At 38.5% G+C, this 25,466-nt stretch overlaps 1 protein-coding gene across 1 annotated transcript; it reads right to left on the reverse strand.

Moving 5' to 3' along the window:
* On the reverse strand, positions 1–24,399 carry LOC113013367 (uncharacterized). The gene is made up of 11 exons (XM_080295069.1): positions 24,074–24,399; positions 20,220–20,281; positions 17,445–17,669; positions 16,658–16,780; positions 11,125–11,181; positions 10,677–10,778; positions 7,787–7,801; positions 5,831–5,923; positions 4,497–4,569; positions 4,155–4,250; positions 1–2,011 (listed from the first exon to the last, which is right to left on the reverse strand). The coding sequence occupies exons 1-11, from the start codon at positions 24,204–24,206 to the stop codon at positions 1,839–1,841; spliced, it is 1,152 nt and encodes a 383-aa protein (XP_080151195.1). The 5' UTR covers positions 24,207–24,399; the 3' UTR covers positions 1–1,838.
* Between the last annotated feature and the right edge of the window lie 1,067 nt (positions 24,400–25,466).

Raw genomic sequence — 25,466 nt, forward strand, 5'->3', positions numbered from 1 at the left:
TTCATATAAAAGGCAGTTTAATTACAAAATATCTTCATTATATAAATAATGTGCAAAAATGTAACTGAGGCTAGAATTAGATTAAAAATAAATGACACAAAATGAGAATCTTTGCCAACAACATAAAAGTAATGAATATGTCACTTTTAAAGCATTAAAAGCAGCTGGCAAAATCTTTAGAACACAATGTAACAACGCATTTAAAAAAAAAGTTACCAGGCATTTTGATAAACAGCTGGTGAGCAAATCAAGTACAATCAGCAAACACCACTTTTTGTTTCCCTAACAATCCTTCATCGAGTAACAGAGTCACTTCATCTGTGCTCAGAGTTATTTTACCACCAAACTAAGAAAAACTGCCTCACGTCAGATACACAGTTATTCTAACCTGAGAGTAACCAGCAGGGGCACAGCAGAGATATAGGCTTGCAAAAATGCTAATACTGCTTTGCACTAAATCTCAAGATCTAAAAAGAAAAAAATAATAGTTTTGTATGTTTAGCCCAGTTACTACAAATTAGAAGCACAGCTGCCAAATATTATGCAAACAGGCAAATGCTTATTCATTTACTCAAGAAACTAATCTTCAGTGCTGTCTGAAAAGTCATTTGTAAGAAACCTGCTTTAGACAGCTTAGACACAACAAATATTTATCCTTGTTTTGATTGCATTATCTCATTACCGGGTGAATTTTCCAGCTGCTCATTTATAAAGTCGTGTTATAGACTCTGTATTTGAGTGTGAGCTGGTGGAGGAGGAGGAGCGCGAGAAAAAGAGGGAAGGTTTAGTATTTTATTTTTGTTGAAAGGAGGGCAATGAGCAAAGTTTTTTTTAAAGAAGCAGAGTGAAATGAAATGGTTAAATGCTAAATTTAGTGTTTTTGTGAATTATATTTGCAGTGAGGCACTGTTCTGTACATTCCCTTAAGAGTGTTAAGTTTTAAATAATACTTTTACCACATAATTAACGTTAGCTGCTGTCAAGGACTGAAGGAAATCAGTTTAACTGCAATGTTCAGCTTAAGTTATGGTGCATTTAAAGGACCGAAACATACAAAAGACATTAAATGATCCTTTTAAGGGCCAAGTCTGGTAACTTTTATTTGTATATATGGAAATGAGAAGTACTATCGCTCAACTTAAAGTCAGACTTTTTTTTTCTGTGCCAGAATGCTCAGCCGTTGCTTAAAAACCTACCAACTACAGATCAGTGTGGTGTATTATTTATCGTTAAAACTGTAGTTTATTTTAATCCCTAAATTCTTACTAAGCCAGCCGATGTACGACTAAAAATACTCTCCAATAATACAAAGTTTTGATTCGGTGGTCACTCTTAAAAATGTGCATTCTTGAGCAATTTTTTAAAAGTTAGAGATCTGAAAACCACTGAAAGGCTGAACAAGTATAGAGAGGGAGACTAAGACGTTATCATTTTTGGTCTTTTCATTGAATTTGTAAACAATAAAACAAGAAAAATAGAGAAAATCACTAGCTTGACCATCAACAAAATTAAAAATTCAAAAAAATATTTAAACAAGCTGTGAGGAAAAATATGGATTATATGCATGAACAAGTATACCTGGTTTCTCTAATTTTGTTTAGGTGGCAAACATTTGATTGGATCTGTAAGCACAGGTGTGAATCCTGTGTGTGTGTGTGTGTGTGTGTGTGTGTGTGTGTGTGTGTCTGTGTACGTGTGTGTCTGTGTACATATAATAAATATACACATTAATACTTGGTACATGTGTGTAAATATGAATGCCTGAAAGGGCAAAGTGAGTGACAGAGTGAGTGTGGGAACAGCGTCAGAACAGGGTTGACCCTGGAGTTTGTTTTCCCTCAGCGGGAGAATTTTCTGGGTCTAAAAGCAGGAAGTGCGAGCTGATGTGACGCTGTCCTCTCCTCCTCTATCGGAGCCAGCTCCTCTGCTGACCCCCACTTCTTCTTGGAGTGAAACAACGATGCCAACTTCCTGTTCTTGTTCCGCTCCCTGGCCTGAGTTACTTGAAACTCTGAAAGCATAAGAAACAAAATTCATTAATGAGTGAAAGAACCACAGTGTTCTATACAGTGTCCGATGTTACACTAATAGTAGCTGATACATAGTAACAATGCAGGTGAAACTTTGTAGTGAAACCAAGGTTTGATGATTTCTGAGTCAATCAAATCCTTTTTTTTTTATTGCCATTAATGGGCACAAACTGTAGAGAGGTGTTTCAGGACGGGACATGGCATAAAAAAAAACTTCAACATTTGGGAAAACAGTCCTCTCCTCTGTCTTGTCGAGTTTAGATCAGGAAATAAACACCAATGTGGTGTAGCTTAGCTTATCATAAACACAGAACACTGCTGTTCCCTCCTACACCAGATAGTTATGCAAAACTACAGTAACTGTCTACTTCACAGTTGGTGTGCAGACAGAGTGACATTCCTCTGTTCAAAAACGGAAGCGGATAAAGTAAATCTGCATATTTCTATGGATGTCTTCCAACAGCCTTTTCAAATTTGAATTTGGGTCCAAGTTTAAGTTCCGCTGTCCAGAAATTCCTTATTTAATCCTTCATCCTTCAGTGCACATTGCTTGCAGGGGGTTAGACGGTTAGGTACGTTTTTGAGTCCAAAACATCACAGATTTACTAATCAATAAAACCTGATCACTTCCTCTGTATTGAATACTGTCTTCAGTGTAGCTGCACTACAAGCCTGGATGAGGAGCAAGTGTTGTTTTTCCTTTTGGCAAAAGGAAAATGACTCAGGATGGGGTTACTGAATGTCACAGAGGAGTGACAGGGGATTCATAGTTTCTATTAGTGTCAGTGTCCATAAATATGCAGTTACATCAATTGTTATTTAAAAGAAATGAAACCGGTTGTGTTACTACAGTTAGTAGAATAAATTCGAATATAGTAAAAATATATAAATATTATTAAAGAAAAGTGATATGCAAGTATTTAGATAGGCAGGCTTACATAATTTCTATGTTTTCCAAAATGTTGAGCTATTCCTAAAAAAATATTTTTACTTATTTATTATTTATTTATTTATTTCAACTTAAAGTGTGGTTAGAGCTGCTTAAATCAAACACAGTCCCAGTGACTTGTGATAAACCAAGGATTCCTTTTCAAAACCAAATGTTTAAAAAACTGCTTATGTGTGGACGAGGAGTTAAGTGTCAAATGTGTGAACTAATTTGTTTTACTTCATGCGTTCAGTGTGTATTGCTGTAAGAAAAGAACATGGACGTCAGCATATACGGCTGTATTTTCAGATTTTCCTTTGTACTGCCATGTGCCGTGTTTGTTTGTCTAATAACTATCCCTCCTAGGCTGCTGATTGGCCGACACTTCTATACTTCTAGAGTTATATCACCACCTGTTGCTTTTTGTGTTTTCTTCTGGATGTAGATATTTTTTTGAAACACTCCTATTGTGAACAGGAAAGTTTCTTTAAAAGGATATTTTAAAGAATTCATCCCCCACCTTGATTTTTAACATGCATCCTGCAGCCTCCTGCAGCGGCAAACTCTTGCTATGCAGGGTGTCTCTGAAGAAATTATGATCACTGTTTGTAATGGTAAAGCTGCTGTGATGGGCTGATACAGACACACACTGCTGTGTGAAACGATCAACCCCAACCTGACTGGCATTCCCTGTTTACAGATGTGGGTATTAGAGGGCCGACGCACTGCAGTTGTTGCTCTGCACAAAGCAGAAAACATCTAAGCAGACTACATATCTCAGGCAAGTCTGATATGTAGGAATGTAATGAAGCTGAATATCTATTTATTATTATTGATTCTATTTTGTGCAGCTGATATTGTTGATTTTATATTAAAATGTTGAAGTTAGATGACACAGTTGGCAAAATAGCACCGAGTGGACGGGGGATTTAATTCTCATGCGTTACACTGTTTGTATTGTTCCGTTTTACTTGATCACCAGTGTCTGAAAAGAAAAACATAAGACTGAGAATAACGCACATATTCCCCTATATCTTTTTCACCCCATGCACATTTGTGTGGATGAGCCTGAAGTGTATTAATCCTATTTTCAAAGGAGCTAATTCCAAATAAAGAATTTAAACAAAATACAAAACCACAGCAGGGAAGGTCATCAAATAGTTTTAGCAGCAAAACTAGAAGAATCATTCACTCACGTAGCTCACAGTCTTCATCTGGACCTTCTGCTTCTTTGATGTTAAGATAATGGCAGGCAAGATGACCACTGTAGTCCCGCAAGTTTTCTTTAGCCCCTGGTAAGACAAAAAATAAATGACTGAAAGCAGAGACTAAGCAGCAGATAAGCCTAAGCAGATACTTCACTGACATCTTACACCAAAAGCTTTAAGGAATGACACATAATCTAAAGGTAAACAAATCTACCTACATGAGGTAACCAGCTGTTACTCTTTAAATTACTTGCAAGATTCTTTTTCAGTGGCGAAAACTTGCAAAGCATTTTTTGTGGCACCAGTAGGTTAAACAAAACCACTTTTTACCGTATGTCCCTACGAGCAGGTCAAGAATGTGCCGATGTCCATGTAACGCTGCGATGTGTAAAGGTGTGTATCCCTGCAGAGCAAAAATAAGTGTAAAACAAAATGAAAACATGCAAGTACATGTGTATTCTGAAGGTAATTTCTTGGTGAGGCCGCTTGGTATGCAAACACGCCAAAAACAGTCACTCAACCGACACATAAAAAGAGTTTCGAGTTTACATTTTGACTTTGTGTGGAGTTGAGGGGAATAACTTTGGCAAAGTGCTGGAAGGTTGCTGAAAGTACCTACCCCCTAGAGTTTCCCAGGCCCAAGGACAGCCAATGAAAACAGCATGGAAAAGAATATACAAATTAGCAAAGGTTATGGAAACACCAGATAATGATAAAAACATAATTGCATGTAATTCTCTGAAAATTGCATAGTTGTAGAGTTGTGCATGCTGGCACATTGACGCACTGTTTTGGGAAACAATTAAAATGACATGACATGATTTATTAGCGGAGTAGACCCGCAGCAGTGCTCCTGTAATACATTTGTACATTTGTGCTCCTGTAATACATTTGTACAGCTGGATCTTCACAGAGATCTTTTAGGAGCATTACATCACAGCAGAAGAGGCCAGCAGCGAGGCGGTTGTTCTTTCAAGACAAATCATTTACTGTACATTACCCATCCGTGCCCGGGAAAAGCCTGGTTACTCACGTGCTGCAAGAAAGAAGAACGCCATGAAGAAAACAATGACTGCGATTTTACACTAAAGCATAACTGAAATAAAATTTACAAGGGCACTGCTGTGGTTTCAGTTCACCCACGATGGAGACACTGCTTATAAAAACAGCTGTAATTTATTCTTTGTCTCTGGTGGTAAGCCTAGAGCCTGAACTTTTAAGCATTCAGGCTAAACTAGCCAAACAGCCATTCATTAAAGTGCAATTTATAGTTCTCTGGGCAATATTGTTGCTTGCATTTATACTTGTAGATCTGCATTAGTCTCCCATAATACGTCTTCTACCTTTTACATTATCATCAAAGAAGTATGTATATACTAATATAGTACTTAAATGTTTTGGACCAATGAATCAAATGACAGGGTTTCATGCTTTTCTGTGCATACGAGTGCTCCAACTGTGACTTGGATAATGTTAAATATAAATAGGACTTCTACATTAGTGGATAGTATAAGACATGGATACTGGGAAGTGAATGTTAGAATATGTAGGGATTCTTTTTATTTGGATACATTTTTTAGAACTTAAATACATAATGTGAAGCATGAAATCGTTAAGAGTGCCCTTTTAAACTTATTGTCTAAAGTTAAGGGGGGAAAAAATGCACTCACTGATTTAATGTTGACATCGCCACCAGCATTAACCACGAGTGTGGCCATTTCCTCATTGCCATGTTTGGCAGCCCAGTGCAGAGCTGTCTGTTTGGAATAGGGAAACATTTGTTAGTCCTAAAAATATGATCAGATAATATTTGGCATTATTACAAGTGGTCCACAGTGAGCTGGGCTTCTTATTGGCTATCTGAGTTCAGAGGGCCAGCTGTGCACGGGGGAGGGCTGTGGAGAGATGGTAAGATGGAGGGATGGTTTCCTGCCATCTAACGAAGCCTAATTACAAAACAACACAGCCCTGTGCCCACAGTTGGGGGGCCCAGCCGCCTGTCACCAGGGGGAAGATTGATGATGTTAGTGTGACCCGCAGAGGGGAGACCCACCCAGACATCACCGCACTACTGTCAGCACACGTCAAGGAGGAAAACAAGAGCTCCCATGATAGAAGTCTGAGAGATACACGGAGAGGTCCTCAAGCAAAAATATGTTCATAGGTGTGAAAATAATACGCATGTGTACACGCAGCACATGCAAATCATATCCACCTGTCTGACTAGAACTGTGATCTCCTCTGTTTTTCCTACACTTTAAGCTGCATAATTATGGGCTATCAACAGGTGAAAGCAGCGTAGGTGCAGATGTCAGCTAAGTAACCACATCCATCCCTTCAGCAGTTTGACCCTTAACAGAGCAAATCAAACAGTAACCATTTCAGAATTACATGTTAACTGCGGACAGATGAAAACCCTGTAACCTCTTTACTTCGGTTAACTGAACAGCTTCACAGGGGATCAAATAAAATGAAAAAAACTCTTTTATCGTGATGATTTTATGAGTTTAACTGGTCGAACGATCTCACTACTACTATTCACTGCTACAACATAACATAAAAAATACTGACGTTATTTGATAAAAACGTGTGGCTGTGAAAAATCAGCAATGATTTTTTTCTTTCTCTCAAATTAGAAGCACACTGCATTATATAAATTACCATTACAACTACCAGTACACTTCCGTTACAAAGCTAAATATCTCTGTTTTCTTTAAAATAAATACTTGACAGTCTTTGAATGCCTCAGATCTTTAAAAAACTTGCAGCTGTTTAAAAATGTGTATAATATATATACCTTTATGTGTAATATGTATAAAAATTCAATCTTTTGGACAAATTAAGTGGATATATTAGCATTTTGTCCTTTTTTCTGTCATACCCCATTAGTAATAAATCCTCATATTATGTTCATTTTCACACTAAATATTTAAAAAATTTTATATCAGTCAAATTTGTCAGCATTAATATGCGTATTGTGTAACTTGTGTCATTTCCACCAATCTGTATGGGAAACAGAATCTTCTGTACCCACGAGACTAGTAAAAAACGGTCTTATTAATGCTGTCAACACCTTTTTTTAATGTAGTAGATGTTTAGAAATGTTGGGACCAGATAAAGTTTCTCAGAGGATTGGATGGTCAACCTGTGACTTAAATATCAAGAGAAAGTGACACTACCAGTGCTTAAAATTTTGTCCAGAACTCCTAATGCTCATAGCAAAACAAGTTGGTTCAACAGCTGGCAACAGAAAAATCTATCTTATCCACTGAAGGCAAAGAGGAAGCCATATGTAGCTCCATCTCTCTGCGTCGCTCGTCTGCGAGACAGATTGTGATAGATGCTGTCTGGCTGGAGTATCTCCATCTCTTTTGTCTGTCCCCTGTCACAGCTTAAGACAGATTGGCCAAGGGGCTCTTTGACAGGCGGCTCAGCGGGTTTCTCAGTGGGCAGGAGTGATGGACGAGGCTGAACAGGATGCTGCGTCTTTCCCTCCTGCACCTCTCGTTTCTGTTCCTGCACACTGAGGTAACCCCCCACCTGTCTGCTCACTCAGGGATGGCTCTGTCCCCACCACGTGCTCTCCAGTGAGGGAAGTGGTGGCTAAAGAGGACATCGACAGGGGACACAAAGGCCTTGTGTGCCTGACACTTCCCTGGATGTGGAGGAAGATAGAGAGGAGTGATGGGCTAATGATGTACTTACAAACTGTGTGGCAGGGGAAGTCCATCACGGCAGAAACGGAGGCCCACGTAATGAGGAGAACAGGAAGAGGGAAAGGCCATTAGACTCTGGGGTGAGAAGTGCTGCATTCAGGTGAGATGACCTGTGTTAAGCCTTCACTTTTAGGTCACTGTTTGAAGAGCATATCTATAAATCCACCTTATCCTCACAAACATTTTGTCAGAACAGGAAACACTTAAGTCCTCCCAACACTGAAGGGTAATCCCTTCAGTGCTGCTCAAACGTGTGATTTGCAGCTTGCTATGTGGTACACTCGGCTAAACCTCTGTTAAGTAAAATCAAGCCAGCAAAAGATCAAATATAATAATTCCCAGTGTTAAAGACGCCAGCAGTCGTGTGACTTTTTGATTGTCGGTATCACTGTGCATTATCTCTGGAAATGCTTCTACCACTGCAGAGCAGGGAAAGGCTGAAGGCTAAAGAGGAACATCAAAGAGGCCTGAGGGGGAATTAGCACCTTCCCAGGGACACAACCAGCATTGTTCTACAATTAATCCCAGCCTCCTCTATTACTTTCAGATTATCTTTAAGTGGGTGAACTCTTTGTGGGGCATTAAGACTCTCCTTAATCCCCCCCTCCCTCCCCATCTCCCTAAACTTCAATGGCGGCCGTGCTATCTTGTCCGGGTAGAGATGGCAAAGGCTTAAGGCTACTCTTAGAAGGTGGTCTGCCATGGCCACAGGACGGTGTGAGAACTGTGACACAGGGGAGGGACAACAAACAGGAGCTCAAAATCTCTTAAGCGCACAGGGAGACAAATAAAAGGATTTGGGTTGTCAGGGGGGCACAGGAGCTAAAAAGCTATCTTTCATAATCCTTTTGATAGTGGACCTTTGAAATGCGTGATCTGGATGTTTTAACACAGAGTTCTCAGAATACTATTAAGGGGAAAAAATTGCAGCAGGATGAGCTTGTAAACGTTACGAAAGCGAAAGACAAATCTGAGTACAAGTCATTGCAGATGCATTGAGAATTTTCCCAAAGGGCATTGGAAATGAACTTCGAATTTCTACAGGATGCAGATGGAAGTATGATGTGTGAAACTTACACCCTGGAAAAGGTGGGCACGGTCACAGCCAGGGGCCATCGTGTGTCAAAAAGAGAACGCGAGAAGCAACAGGTCAGAAATAGTCATTGAACGATAAACAACAATGAACACAAAGTAGATATAATACTGCAACATGCTACGTATAGGGTATCAAATACTCACTGAAGTGAAATCCTGGTATCACCACCCCACCAAAAATAGAACAAGAACACAAGTATTAGTGAAAACAAATATTAATTATTATTCCAGCCATTTGAAACGGTTAGATATGTTTTCTTTTTGTTTACTCATCTTTTTTTCAGTCATCATTTATTTATGTCTTTAATACTAGAATAACCATTGAATTCTGACATGGACAGAAACACAAGCAAGGAAGCAATCAGATTTTATCCTTACTCAAGTACTTCCTGGAACTACAGAACCAGCAGCGTTTTAAAGCCCCTTTTGCTCACTGCTGTAATTTTCCAGCAGGTGTGGACTGTGAAGATTAAAAAGACGAGACCAAGAATAGCTTTTTAAAAACCCCTGATGCTGTTGTCTGTATTAATGCTGTGTGACTAATTGTTTCAGTAAACATAATAAATAAATAAATAGACTGTGTAAAGTAAGTTACAAGTTACTGTGTAAGTACCAAAGGGGAGACAAATTTCCTCTAAAGCTCTTGCACTGTGATGACCAACCGTTAGTTGGAACATGAATCAGGTCGTCAGGGTGTGGATTGTGTTGCTATGTCAGGAGACTCTTTAAGTACCACTAAAGTCTGTCTTCTTTGCATAAGCCCAACAACTACCAACTGAATTGTCCCTTCAGAGTAGAAATTCTGCCCTGCTGCACTTTTTCAAAAGCACAACTTTGCAGCACCGCATACCTCTTTGCAACTGATTTTACCTAGCAACAGCCAGCAACCTCAGCAAAACTGTAATGAAATATAAATTTTTTCAGATCAACGGGTGTTCACTGACCCACCGCTAAGCCTAATATTTATTTTAATTATAGTTTAATAATGAGTAATCGGTGTTATCTGCTTCAGTAAGAACAAATCATTTAAGTTTATTACATCTCTTGTACCCTTTTTGACAAATGTCGACACTAAATATATATGTAAAAGATTAAATAATACAGAATTTCTACCATAATCTGTCACGTTTTTAGGGTGTGATGGGATGCATCATACCTTCGTGGTGCACTTGGTTTGTATCAATGGTTAGTTGTTTGGCAATTACCACCATATTCCAAGATTTCCATGTAAAACTGATCTTCTTTCCATGTTGCATTGTGAGAAGATACATTTTATTACTTCACCTGTCGTAATTTAGCAGGTTAATTAACATTCGTATCTTTGTTTATACTTTTGATTGTAAGAAGTATTCTTAACTTATCAGAGACCTTTTTTTCATGGGTTTCTTCATGGAATACCTTCTTAACAAGTTGACAGTCTAGCGAGGCCTCATTAAAATTTACCTTGTGCCCACTTTGTTATATTATATCTGTCCTTCGCCAGTGTTACCCAATTCCAAAACAGTTTTCAATAATAGTTTTACCATTTTTTCCTTTTCTAAATAAGTCTGGAAAAGGAGTTATGTGTTTAAAGTGAAACTTTCTGATTGTTTGGCTGTTTGTGTTTTTTGCCCCATCAAATCCAGTGATAATAGTAAAATGTCCAATTTGTACTAAACTGGATTTATCCTTTAAGCACTGAGGCAGAGGGCAGCACTACCTTCTTGTTTGCCAGTGCGCGGTCCTGTCTGAGCAGCTGAGAGAGGTCAGGGACTCGAGCACCGGCAGCAGAATAGATCCACTCCTTCTCTAAAGGATCCAGCTAGGACACACACACACACAAACACACACATCCTGTTATGGGCTCTTTTGATAGTGCTGAGGCCACAAACCTCTAATCCATTTCCTACATGCTACTAGTCACAGCCAGCTGACACATTGTGGGAGACGCCCATGATGAAGCTGGTTTCAACGGTTTGGATTTTAACGTCTGCTGTTTGTTTAGTGAAACCACAGGGAGAGTGAATGTGTATTTACAAGGCCAAATCCATGATTGACACATGTTAATGAGACAAAAAGGAAACTTCAGCGGCTCTACTCCTGAAATGGTTCACTTATATCTCTTCATCAATAATAAAGCAATAGAAAAAAGAGCTAGAAGCACTTACAGCGACAGAAGCAGAGCCCATACTGCCTGTACCCTCCTCGTCTTGCTCCGACTCAGACTGAAACACAAAGTCAGAAGAGTGTTACTCAGAGGTGACAAAAAGCTGAGCTCTGATAAAAGTTAACTACTGTTTCAGTCATAACACTCCCACAACATGATTTGAGATCACAGGACACACACTTTTTCACACACTGGTCACACTGCTGTGATGTTTTCCAGCCGGCGAGATGTGACCAAAGGGTGTGAGACAGATAGATAGGTAATGAGACAGCGAGACAGAGGTGACGCATTCACACATAAGGGGTAATGAATAACAATCCAATTAACAATTAACCCAAAAAACAACTCGCCTGCAGTCAGGCCATATGTTTTTGTCACCATATTAGTGTAAAGAGGTCAAGAAGAGAACTTCTTAAATAATGAAAGCGGTGTATAAAAGTGTCATAGTGGTTGATTTATGTGTGAGAGAATTGCAAATTGTTCTCAGCTCACACAGAGACATCATGTTAGAACACTCGGCCCTTTCATGTCTGTGGCACAAACTGCACATGTCACTCTGCCGAACACGAAAAGTGGAGGGATGATATTTATCCAGCCTACTCCACTCTGGCACACATGCGTTTTTAGCTATTTTTGCTGGCGACCAGTAATAACAGACAGAGAAAACAAAATACCATTGTTGGGTATGTATTCAAGGGAAAGACAGAAGAGGATGAAAGAATCTTGAATTTTCATCTCACCTTTAAAATTATTCTCAAGCGGTCCTAAAAGTGACCATTTGTCCAAAATCTAAATATTTATTGAAGTGCCACAGTTAAACAGGCCACTGAGTCAACAGACACTGAGGATGTACTTAAAGACAGAAATGCTTTGAGCTAAAACTTCCCATTATTACATGGTTACAGTGGGATGTTTAGCAGGTAATTGTTAGTTCTCCATCTTAGCATATCAGTATTCTTCAAAGAATTCCTGAAGTTATTGTTACATAAATATCTTCACATAGTTGAGTAAAGATATTTCACTTAAAACAAATGTGCCTCCACAAATGTTAACCTCATCATGGGAGTAAGAGGAAAAAGCCAACTGATTAGCAAAATTAGCTGGAGTGTGAAAGCAAAGCTGCTAATTTACCAGCCAGTCTGCATTCTTACCCTCACCTATTGCCACAAGCTGAGGGTAGTGACCCAAATAATATGCAAGCAGAAAAAATGAGCTTCCTTCAAAGAGTGTCCGGGCTTTCGCTTAAAAACAGGGTGAGGAACCAATCATGGCAAAGCTACTACACCAGCCAGATGAATGGATGGATGGATGAACAGGCTTGCAAGGCTTTTAAAGCTCATCAACTTTTATAATCTCACTGTAAACCCAAACGTTGAAAGTACTTAAATAAACTAAGTAATGTAAACATATTTTTACATTAGTTCGAGTACCTCAAAAAAGCTTAATTCATCTAACACTTTCTTTTATTTGAGTTAATTCAACTTATTATTTTGAATCAACTTCAACTATTTTGGATATTAGATACCTGCTACTTAAAAAAATATAATTTAATTTTACTAAATTATTTAAATTATATGGCAGACATCTTACTCCTGGGGTTAATGTGATCCCAAACATACATGTTTAGTCGGTATATCAGCTGGGTTGATTGAGATTGATTTAGAATGTCCTTTTATCGGTTGCTCACAGGTTGTTGCACTAACATTATACACAAAGTTTAACAATATTTATCTTTTTTTTGCTTTTATTTCTTTCTTTAAATATTTCATAGAAATTTTATAATATGTAAAAAAAACAAAAAACAATTTGACTTAAAAATAATGAATTTATTGAGGCATTTATCTGCAAGCTTTAAAAACAGTCAACAGACCTTTTTTACTTAGATTTTTATTTTCTAAAATAGACTTCACTAGTGAGGTCATTTCCTGTCAAGTATAGGGGTCCAGCCACTTGTCTGCAGTTGTTTGATTGGAAGACTCATTGAAAAGCAAGGAACACTGGCTGTAAGTGGCTCTGTATTAGTCACTGTTGACCTTTAACAGCATTGTTTGTATCACAGTACGTACTTGAATTTTCTTTAGATTTCTCTCTTTTCTAAAGCATTTTAGTGAAATGTCAGCAAATCTATTCTTTGTAGTGGCAGCTAGCTAACAGCTAATAAGCTAACCTAGCCACTTCACTAATTTAGCTGACTGAGTTTGCTACGGCAGCTGAGACAAACTGCTATTGTATACAGACATTACGACAAAGTCTTTCAAATTTAAGGGGATGAAGCTCATAAAGATTTCAGAACTGATAAAAAAGGGCAGGAGTATTTGTTAGGTAAGTGATGTGAGCTGTTTAAAAAAAAAAAAAAAAGACAAATTAACCTTTAGCGATATGACCATGTGGAAATGGCTGAGCTTTTTGAGAGGAAGATGTTGCTGAACCTCAGCCTTTTGAAAGTGAGAATTATTGTTTTTTTTTTTCTTTTTCAACAATGTCTAATATTTCTACAAACTAAATATGCTAGCCACACCACTAAATGTGTTCTCACTGTAGCATACATGCTGGCAGGCAAAATTTGGGGCATCTCTTGGATACTCCAAGATACCTCCATACAGGTATCTCTTACACTAGTATGGAGGAACTTGAACAAATAGCACTGTATGGAGAAGAGCCACAACTATCACTTCTTCATAGTTCAATTAATTTTAAACTGACTAAGTAGTTCTCCTGTATTGCACTTTCCCCCCTCCCCCCAATGCATGTGTACTCAGAGGTCCAACCTTCAAAGGAGTTCAAACAGAGTTTTGGTAAACCTAAAAAGTGACTCTGTTGTGCTTCCTTTTAAGTTTTGTCAACTTATTCACATGGGAGACATAAATGAAAACTTTAAGTTCTAGTTCCCAAAAGGTTGATTCTGTTTATCTGGACGTAGCGTTTTTGGTGTGAGAAACATTTCGTCACTCATCAAAATGACTTCTTCAGTCTCAGCTGACTGCAGGTTTCCCCAATCTTATAAACAGCACATTACATAAAAACTAAAACTTGACTGAAACTAGCACCTAGCACCATTGAAAGAAACAATGGGCTGTGAGTCAGTTCCTTCATCATTAATATGCAAATTCTCATGACCATTGATCAACAACTACTGATCAAGGCCCATTGATCAAAGCAAATTGATCACTGATTAAGTTCTACTTACTAAATATTTCTGAATTTAATTATTATGACTTTTTTAAAACTTTTGTCAGAATATGCATATCAAATGTAGTCAAAATATTGTTGTTCTCATAATGTTCTGATAAGCTTCAACTTTTAAGTTCATAAACTTAAAAAGACTTACAACTATACAAGTTCTAATTTGTTCAGGTTTACAGTGCTGAACATAAGAATCGAGAATGATTTCAAGACTACATTCATGTCTAAATCTAAAAATGTATATTTCTTTTTAGAAATTATATTTTATTAATTTCTATCCAAACGTTTGTGCCAATTGTTCTGATAGATGTAAGCTGTTTCACATTCAATTTTGACTATTTCTGGAGAATCAACATTTTCCACAGCTGTTCTTTCTCACATGAACCACACAGCAGGGAATGTCTTCACACACATTTGCACTACTAAAAAATACTCCTTTAAGTTTAGATGAGGGAGGTGCATTGACACATTATTACCAGCAACTTGGCATCTCACAGATTTTGTACCGGAGATCTGATGGGTTAAAGAGAAGCTAATATCAAATGTGACTGCTTCAACATTTGCATACCTCAGTCAGGTGGCATCTAGAAAAGCTCAGGGCTGCAGTGCAATTTGTGAATATGAGTTTACAGGTATGTCAGTCTGGATCATTGTCGTACAATGACCATACCATTCATAGTGTGACTAACATTTTCGCCACTCTCTGAAGAATAAGCTAATGGAAAGTACCATTTCTAAATAACTTTATCAATTTATTTTTATTTAACTCTCCAACGCACATGCCAGCACTGATAAATCACCTTTTTCAGTTGTGCTCTAGTTGTAATCCGTTGTGACCAACATGAGTTTAGCAGATCTGCCCTATGGAGAACCACATGACACACTAAAACCTCTTGATGTGGAGCCACTCCTGCCTTAGCGCTTCTCGAGAAGCGGGCCAAATTTCGACAGGTCTGAGAAGATTATAAGGTAGCACAGACATTTGGGCAATGTCTGTGGGAAGAAAATCAGATTGGACATCAACTTTACACCCAGCAACTTTGTGGCGCAACACCATGTTGTTAATTCTTTTAGTGGGTAAGACAACAAAGTGATGATGGTTTCCTCCCAAATACTTCTGGGAACTGTGATAATCTAAATATCTTTTTCTTTTCTAATCCAAGAACCAAATATCACAGTTGGCAGATGGTCTCTGTAACATGAAACAACTGTCAACACTTTAAAAGGTGTACTGATATAAAAGGTTGTAGTGGCTACCACCATAAATAAACACCATAAGGCTCATTCTGTTTGTCTAGACGGAGCGTCCAGCATCAACTTTCTAGGATTTCCTTACCTGGATTACCTGGATGATTGAGCATGCATCAAGACACCTTAAATAAACACACCTAATCTGCTTCAAGTCCTACATTAACACACTCGCACATCAACACATTTCATCTACGTGTTGTGCAGGTCATCGAGGAAAGTCCCTGGGATGAATCCCCATGTCTAATGATCTTCAACATGTTGCTGCTTACCATGATAAGAGGGCTTAGTTTAAATGCAGATTCTCCCCCGACTGGTCCTCCTCCCTCTCACATTTAACATGTGGTTACAAATCTAGTTAATTTATTTGGCACCACCTGGTGGGTGAAAGGAGTCAGTGTTTCCCATTTCCCCTGAAGTCTTTCCCTTCCTCTGACAAAGTACAGTGAAAGACGCTAAATGTTGAGAATGAACCTGCAGTGAATGTCCTTCTGAAAGGCCTGCAGCTTTTATCAAAAGGACGTTACATTTATTTTAAGATCTTCAGATACAAAGGGTTTCCAATTAACCAGATACCTAAAACTGTCTAAAACAACTAATGCACAGACATAAGCCTCTCCAGCAGTATTAGTGCCAGTCTAAACTCTTTTTCACAGAATTAAAGACTCTGGTTTCTACCTGGATTAAAATTCTTGTTATAAAATTCAAAGAATCTTTTCATTTTCTATTTTGAATTCTTCACTGCCAGCAATTCTCTTACAGGCTGGATTCCTGCATGTGTTGTTTACATAGCACAGGTTCAATATTAACCATAAACGGGCAACTTTTTGATATTACAACTGAAGCGATCATACAAGGTGTTTTTTTTAAAAGAAATGCAGACTTGTAAACATGTCCAGCTTTTTAAAATGAGTTTCTGGCATTTATTTTTACTTTCTTTTTACACTGCATCTCAGTTTTCCTGGAAACGTGACCATCCAGCACACACTTCTCTGCTAGTGAGTGGGTTTGCATTTTGCAGGTGTGTGAAAGGCACCGATGGTACTATTCTGTGCCAGGAAATACCAGAATAAACACTGCCTCTAAGTTAAACAAACTGTCACCTTTGACCCAGAATCTCTGTCCAGCTCATCCTCTGCGTTGCTTTGCTCTGGGGCTTCATGGATCTGGATGGCAGGAGGTGGCCGTGGAGAGTGGTGCACAGGGTCTGCACCTTTTCGCTGGTCCTACAGGAGCACAGATATAGTGTCTGATAAACTTTGTGTGATCCTAATTTGTGAGCTGAGTGTTTACAGGCCAAACATTCAGCTGTGTTGAGTGTTAGTTAACAGCCAGAATTAGCATTTTGCTTGCTTTTTAGCGTCCTTCACCATCTGGTGTGGGCAAATAATGTTTACTTCAGTACCTGCTCAGACTAATCATGTGTGAAAATACTAAAAGCAGCATAGCATAAATGTAATTTTATTGCATGAACAATATGGTTGGATGATGACTATGAGGTTACGGAGTATAATGTTTGTTGACAGTTGGTTGTATGTATTAAACAACGATGCCCTTTATGCAAAGACAGAAGGCCTTGGACATTGCTTATTCTTAGATTTGCCAAAACAAAACAGCTTTTTATTCTCTCACACAGCGGCTCTGTCAGTAAATGCTGACACTTGCTAAGATTAGAGGGGCGAAAAAACCCGAAGCATTCGAACAGCAACGCCCTTGTTTAGAAAAGTGTGTCACTAACATAAAGAGTAGCCACAGAGTACTGAGGCGAGAAATAAATTTGGCGATTTACACTTTAGCACCCAGTGTTGTAGCTCAACCACACCCTGTCTGTCCCACAGTTTTTCTGGCTTTCACAATGAGTAAAGAATAGTGAGCTGATTTCATATTCACCTCTGCTGTGGCGTCAGCCTCTCCACATGACATTGGCACATCTTGTTCCTCCTTCTCATGATGAGTAGATGTCGGGGCATCTGTCACTTCCCACTGCACTGAGGTTGTTGTTGTTCTCGCTGGACTCAGATGTCTCTTTCGGTCTCCATCTGGCCTAAGATGCTTGGCCTCTCGCTCTTGCACCAAGTTCCTGTATTTCTTCTTGAGGATAAGATATTTCTCACCCTGTAAAAGACATTGAAACGGTACAACATCCATGTTAAATAAAGCAGGAAACAGTACTACCACACAGTCAGGTGAATTTTAGAAGCACTTGCTGTAGCTTCTAACTAAGAACCATTAGATACATTAAAGTAATTTGTGCGTTAATCACACTCATCAGTACGTCTTTAATCATTTTGCTGGACCTCACATCTTTAATGCCCTTTGAACCCAATTATTAAACCTCAAAAGCTGAGTTAGCTTCTTTGAATTACAGCTGAGGTGATCATTCAGCTGCTTGATTAACTGATCTAATCTAATTCCTCAGTGTGAGGATTTGCTGCTGTTCTCTGTCAGTATTGAAAATCATTGGATTTTGGACAGTTAGGCAGCTAGAAGATAAACACTTAAAGATACTAACCCCAGACACCGTTTACTGCTGAAGCAGATTAATTTACAACAATCCTTAGCTACAGCCTTACTATTTAAATAAATCTTGTTGGAATATTAAAGAATTTTTTGTAGCATCAACTAAAAAAACTTTGTCCAGGTTACATGAATCTAAGCACTGTAAAGTCTGCAGATTGGATCATATATTATGTAGGTTAGTAAAGTATATGATGCCAAGATTCTGATGGGAAAATCAATAGTACTCTCACATCTATCTACAGCTGGCATCATTAGACGAAAAGTCCATAATAATTTCTTAGCAGGCCATTGTAGTGGTAAAATCACCAGCACAAATTACCATCATGAAATGCATGGCACTTAATTTCAGAAAGAGCATCAAGTCCATCAACAAATGATGTTGACACAAAATATGCTTGTTCAGTGGCAACTAAAAGTTACTCATATATCGATAGCAATTAGCAATAGCAACAGAAAGCTTAGCAGTGCTAACATAAGGCAGCATTAGCCTTTATCGTGTGTTGGACCCATTGTTTTTAACAGCTGTGCTGTGAGGTAAAGAAGGCCTGAGGAAACCAGCCAGGCAGATGAAACAGGATTTTAAAATGTCACGATGACAATGCTTCTGAATTAATTAAAAAATATTTGCTGGGTACTTAATTAACATAAAAGGAGCACAAACAGGAAATCATAAACCTAACTTTGCATTTCAACCTACTATTATTATTAATACTTTATCAAGGTACTGCAATTTGTGCTTTACAGTTCATTCATTCCTTCATTACTTTAAATTCTAAAGATATTATCAAAATATGCACATAATGTTTCTGTCCATCCAAAATATGAAAAAAAAAATATATATGCACATTATTTACAATCACGGTGGCCTAGGTGGTCACTTTTTGACCTCTCAAAGCAAAACTCATTTAACAATTAGTGATTTTATACTACAGTGAGAAATGAGGACTGAATGATATAGATTTATAGACATATTATAAAAATTTTTAAATAAATAAACAAACATTTGATTACTGGCTATCTTTAGGACCACTACACATTGTTGTGCACAGTTGTTGGCTTATTCTTTGTTTAAAAAAATATATCAGAAGACGTGTGAGAAATATGGATCAAGAAAAGAAGGGGGCCCACAGAGGCTGTTATGTATAGGACCAGGAGTTATGAGACACATGCCTGTCTCTTAGCATGCTGTGATTCAAGTGATCTGAGAGGATGTAACACGCCAGCACTTCTTCCAATTTTCAGGATTTATAAAGTTTAACTGTTGTGAAGATTTTGGTCAAACCGTTTTTTGGATTGTTGTTTTTTGTTTTTTCAGAACAGATCCGGTCAGTACTGTACTATAAATATTTGTGTAGTTTAGAACAGACTGGGGGAGCTGCAGGAGGAGGGCTCATCTAGATTAGATCTAGTGCAGCTTTAAGTACAAAGTTAAACCCAGGACTAAATTAGTTTCTTTACAAAAAATTACAACCGTGCTCCATCAAAAGCATGAAACTCCACAGTAAGCCATTAAATAACCTTTTACATCTAGTCTGTTTAAATCTGATAAACATAAATGTAAAAACGACACATTGCTGGTTTACAGGGATTAGCATTTTGTATCTGCATTTGCCAAAAGAAACTGTTAGAGCACCAAAATTTGTTTTTAAACGTCTTCTTTTGCACATTTACACAGGTTTGATATTTTGTCATTTACTGAACTTTAAAGCTGCTGATAGGTGTTTCTTTTTAAAGAGTGATCAGCGAGCTAAGTCTCCAGACCTCCCTCTGTATCCTCACATTTATCACACAGATAAGCGTGCAGTTCATTTCAAAGTGTTTCTTCAAGAAAGAAACATCAAATCTATAACTCAGATGAGTTTACTCTGTTTATTCTTGCAGGAATTTTTAGTCTACATATGAGAACGCTTCATGGAAATAGTGTCTAGAAACACAAACTGCAGCTGTGTCCCCTGGGGGAAACCAGTGGGTACAAACGGTTCTACAAAACACAAAGATTGAACAGATTGGACAACCCCTTGCTCAGTCACGATGGTTCCGCTGAGCCTTTCACAGCATGGCCTCTGTGTAAGACGTATGACTGGAAAATCAATGAGAGAATAACTTTTCCCAGAAAAGGTAAAAATATTTGAGTAGTTTACTTACATTCTCAGACTTCACCACAGCGATTCGGTCAATGATTAGCTTGAATTCCTCTCGGTATTTGGCTGCAAAAGAAAAAATATTTGAGTTCAAAAACAGGAAACTAAATATAGTTTCTAATGTTTTTTTTAAAACATGAGTGCTTCCAATAGTCAAAAAGTCAAATAAGGATGGAAAAAAGGACACAAAACACTGTTATAGTGATGTGGATGCTGGACGTAAGACAATAAGAAGAATGTGTTTTGCGTACATAGACCTTAAGATACCCAAAGATGCACAATAGATAATATTTATTAAACAGCACAATAACGGAGCTGAATATATTTCTAGTGTTTATACTAGATGTGTTGTTTGTGAGTCTGCCGGTAAAGCTGTTGGGTTCTGTTACTTTATCTGAAGTAACAAGACAAATGAGGTTTGGATGAGAACACTACTGGCAGAGCAGATGTTTTACAATCTTCAGTTTAAAGAAAGAGAAAATACGTTCCCCTCCAGCCAAATATGTAAACAGAATTTAACTTATCCCTTAGGCTAAAAACTCGAGTCACTTGAAAACCTACAGTGAATCTTTCCTGTGAGAACCAAACAAAGTGACGAGCTGATCAGATAAAGCTTCCTGCCCTTTGTTTACACCAGTGAGCAGATATCAGGCTTGTGCAGAAAGTGTGATTAAAAGCTAACACTAATCATCAGGCAGCCAGGACGGCTTCGCAAACATAAACCTTTCCAGACGTAGGTATTCCATTCACGCCAAGGTGTTTATGTGAGTATGCGGCTCGGGACAATTGGAGCGTTTCCTTTTCCTCATGTGGACGGAAAGAACATTTGTAGGGAGACAGTTGCAAAGTTCGCATTCGCAACAACAGGAAATCCAAAGGAAGTGGCCACTTACATCTGCCTAAACAAAAGAATTCCTTGCATGGCACAGTGGGTAATATCGTGTATGTGCTAGTTACTTGTTAGCCAGAGGTCTGCAAAAAAACAAGCAACCCACGCACAAACTCACTTTCATGTACCCCCCTCCCCTCAAACACTGCTACACTTTTACCAGCTGCCCCAGATTTGTTGTCTGATTTAAAAAAAAAACGCACAAAAACGCCCCCATTAGAGGTCTACATCCAGTCATGCATGTGGACTTAATTATGATTAAAACACTATCGCCACAATTACACGAGGAAAAGCTGCAACCGCATGCCACGACAGACTTTAAATGTGTGGGAAGCACTTTTCTAATTGGACAGCGATGTCAGATGGCAGAGCATCAAAGCAGCTCTCTAAACCTCTGTCAACAACTGCAGTGCTGATGCAGCATCTGGACAGTGCATGCTGGCAACTGCAATACAAGGTCACTCTGGATAATCATTTGAGAAGGTTAAAATATGTTTGCATTTCCAGGCAGTCACAAAAGTAAAATCACTGCTGAACAGGGACTAGATACAGCATTACAAGCTCATTGTTTGCCTTCGTGAGACGTGCTCTTACTCGCAGCTGTTAGTTTAGCAGGCACACCTACACAAAAGAGATGTGCTGCACAGCTTTTGAAAAGATAAAATAAAAACAAATAATCCTCCTGTTAGAGAAAAGAGAAAATGTATTCATAAACCTTAACGTGCTATTAAGTTGATACACCGTGCTGCAGCTTCATGTGGTCTGATATAACCACTAACTTCAAGTGGTTTCAAGTGACACCTTTAACTGTGTTTATGTCACCAAACCAGTTTGATGTGCACGTTTAGTTCGGGTGCTGCCACTCTATGACACAGACGCCTGTTATTGTTTAGTTCATAACTCCCTGAGCTGTTAAATCTTTGCTTTATCTGTTTGCACAATACACAAAAACGGTATGAGATGTTGCTTCTGCTTTAAATACCTGCTGGTATGTATTTCAGTTAGTCACACCTACATAGAGTTCTGTTTCTTTTGTCTGTGACTTTTGTGTGCAGTCTAAAAATAATTAAGCCAATCATATTTGCCAAGAGATCTTCCAGAGGCCGCTTTAGCAAGCCATTCTCCAGAGACCCATATGTTAAAATGCCACAATTTACTGCTGAAATAAACATGTTTACAGTCTTGAACAAAAGTGGTATTGTTATTTATAGCTAATTTTCCTCTTCATGACCAAATCAAATCAAATCACTTTTATTGTCACATCACATGTGCAGGTACATTGGTACAGCACATGTGAGTGAAATTCTTGTGTGCGAGCTTCACAAGCAACAGAGTTGTGCAGGACCCAAGGACTCCACTGTACAGGGAGTGAAATCTTCTATAATGCAGCCATATGATTCTAACAATAAGAAACCTGAAGAAAAGAATGAAAATCCATCTTTCCATTTTCTTTTCCTTCTGCTAGAGTTGACTGTTAATTATCTGTCTCTGCCCAGTGCTACCACACAGTCTATGGCAGCATGTTAATCAAGCCATTGTAAGGAACTGCTGGCCAATAAGTTCAAAGCTATGGGTATTTTGGGCGTGTCAACGAACACGAAGCTTAAAACCTGTAAGGTTTTGAAAGTGACTGCTTATGAATGTGCTTCTATGTAAAATTGTTTTTACGTAGGTAATTATCAATTGATAATTACCTACGTAAAAACAATTGTAGTTATGCTGAGTGTAGTCAACCCTTTCAAAACTGCTCCAACTACGTCTTCATTCTCTATGGGTCATTGATGTCATTGGTTGAAGGTAACCCATGGCTGATAAAAATAGTTAGTTCATCCAGTCAATAAATATACCAATTAAATTATGGACCGATTATAGTCATAACCCACAGTCTACAAAACATGGATATGGATACAGGGTCTACAAAGGGAAGCCAATGCAGAAACAGATTTTTAATGGTCAGTAGGAGGTGGCTCATCTGGCAGCAAGTGCACTTAAGGACATGGAAAAAATAAGTATAATAAAGGGTTTGAGGCTTCATAACACGATTGCACTACACAGTGGATGACTTCATGCTGGTTATGTCCATCTTTATATATAGGCTATCACCAGACCAAATAAGGCAGTCAAAGCAAACCTTCTGTCTGCCAAAGGCATACGGTATATTTTAATGCTTAAAGGTGTAACTTTTTCAAATAATTTGTAGCTAAAATGTTACCCTTTCTCTCTATAGTTCCGATATCTTCTATGAAAGTGAGGTTATTTGTCAGAATGTTAGAATGTTGTTTTAGCTAAGCATATCTATGAGTACATAGAGTTACACAACTTTACTCCCAAACACTTTTTTTTCTGCAGAAACCCAATAACAGAAGAATCGTGGTGTCAGCAGTGACTCAGGACATGATTGCATAAGCATCTGTAGTAGGTGGGTGGGTGGAGAAGAACAGGAGAAAAAGTCTCTATGGCAAATACACTGATCCTGGGCTCAAATGGTGCATAAAAGCCAAGTAATAATTAGTTATAACCACTGGTCGTTTTCATTTCTGAGGAGCCGCCACGGGGCCTTCTTGTGACACTGCATAGTGACATGTTTTGTTGATGGGGTGGCTCGGGTCCTCTGTTTGAGTTAGAAACGTGCCCGAGGGAGGAAATGACACAATTCCTGCTGAAACTCATTGGAGGGGCTTTTTAATGTAAACCAGATGTCTCCTTTCCAACTGAAAACAATGAAAACGACCCCAAAGCCGTTTGTTAAAGCAGACAAAGGGGGATGTTGCGTGTTTAAAACACAAACAAACCAAAAGATAAATGTTAGTCTTACTATGAGGACTGTCATACTAACACGAGGTCAGTTGGTATTTTGCCATCCCGCTCTAATGATGCAGCACGACCTCATCTCATTTCATCTGCCCGGTTTTTTTTCCGCCTAATATTTCCACGGAGTTAAATCCACGATACAACCTCTGGTTACTTACCACGTAACTGCAAGTCACTGTGCCCAATAAAAGGCTTAAATGTCCTCAGTATATCTGCATTTTTGACTCTGCCTGAGTCGCCCCCGGCCGAGTAGAAATAATCCAGCAGCGACTCTTCGCTCACATCACTCATCTCAGCTCAGTGTTTGGAGCGTCTCTTACCGGCCAGGATGGGTTTTTTCTTAAGCGAGTAATCTAGTCTTTTAGGGGGTTTTCACTCTGCCACACCGCTCTCCTCCTGGCTAATTTGTTGTACTACATATCTAAAGTTCACTCCACCCAGGCGAGCTGACCGCTGCTGCGCCTCCTCCCCCGTTAACCCTTTAAAGACACACGTCTTCATTTTCGTCCTCCGCGTTTTCTGTGCCAGCGGTGAAAAGGAAACATTCAGCTCCCACTGTTGGAGTGAAATAACTAATACTGGGCTCTAAGATGCTTCATGACTAGTACAATTACTGTGCTGAAAAGCCAGTGTATGGGACTGTAATTAGGCGGATAGACGTTTTAAAAGTTAAAGTATTTAATGCAAAAATAGTCCCTTTCCACTGTTATGGTAACTTTAGAGTGCCGTTACTGATGCAGATATGTTTAAGCAGTGACTCCCTGCTGCATCTGCACGACATGCAGGACTGCCTGTGAGGACTGCAACGATTATTTCCATGACGTGCAGATTGGAGAGAAAGAAAGAATTATCGCGATGCTTTAAAAAAAACAGTCAAATCTGTACACTGAATCAACAATATGTTGATTTAAAGTCTCATATGTGTAGTGTAAGGTAACAATCTTATAACACATCCTCAAAAATAGATTGTGACCTTTCACAATAAGTGTCTGCTTCAGGACCCTTAATGCTTTTCAGTTGTTTGTGAGTGTTTAGTAGTAGAAACTATCCGGGATGTTTCATTTAACTAGCTCACAAGGTCCAAAAAGTTGGAAATCCATGATATGTTCAAGAATGCTGGGATAAGAGACGTTTTAAAGAGATTGTTTGTGCTGCAGAATTTATTTTTTCTTTGTTTCGTCATTAATAATCTCACAATAAAAGAAGTAATATACTTCATTTGCTATTTAATAATGAAAAGCATGAAGATATAAGTCAAAAGGGCCATACTCATACTATCTCCAGTGCAGGACTTTTACTTGAAACTGTGCATTTTGCATTTGTAGTACTTTACGCACGTGAAGGATTTGTGTACTTCTTACACTACTGCTATGTTGACCACATAATCCCAGACAGTAGCAAGGTGATAAATGTATCGCCAGCTGTTCTCTGTTGGCATAAAATAATTCCCCAAAGACGTGGCATATGCTCTGGGATCAAATTTCTTTATCCTCATCAAACTTGTGTTGTTTTCTAAATTGAAAGAGCATAAGGTCCCACTTTCACGCAACA

This window comes from Astatotilapia calliptera, chromosome 20, assembly GCF_964374335.1.
Source record: "Astatotilapia calliptera chromosome 20, fAstCal68.1, whole genome shotgun sequence".
Lineage (NCBI taxonomy): Eukaryota > Metazoa > Chordata > Actinopteri > Cichliformes > Cichlidae > Astatotilapia > Astatotilapia calliptera.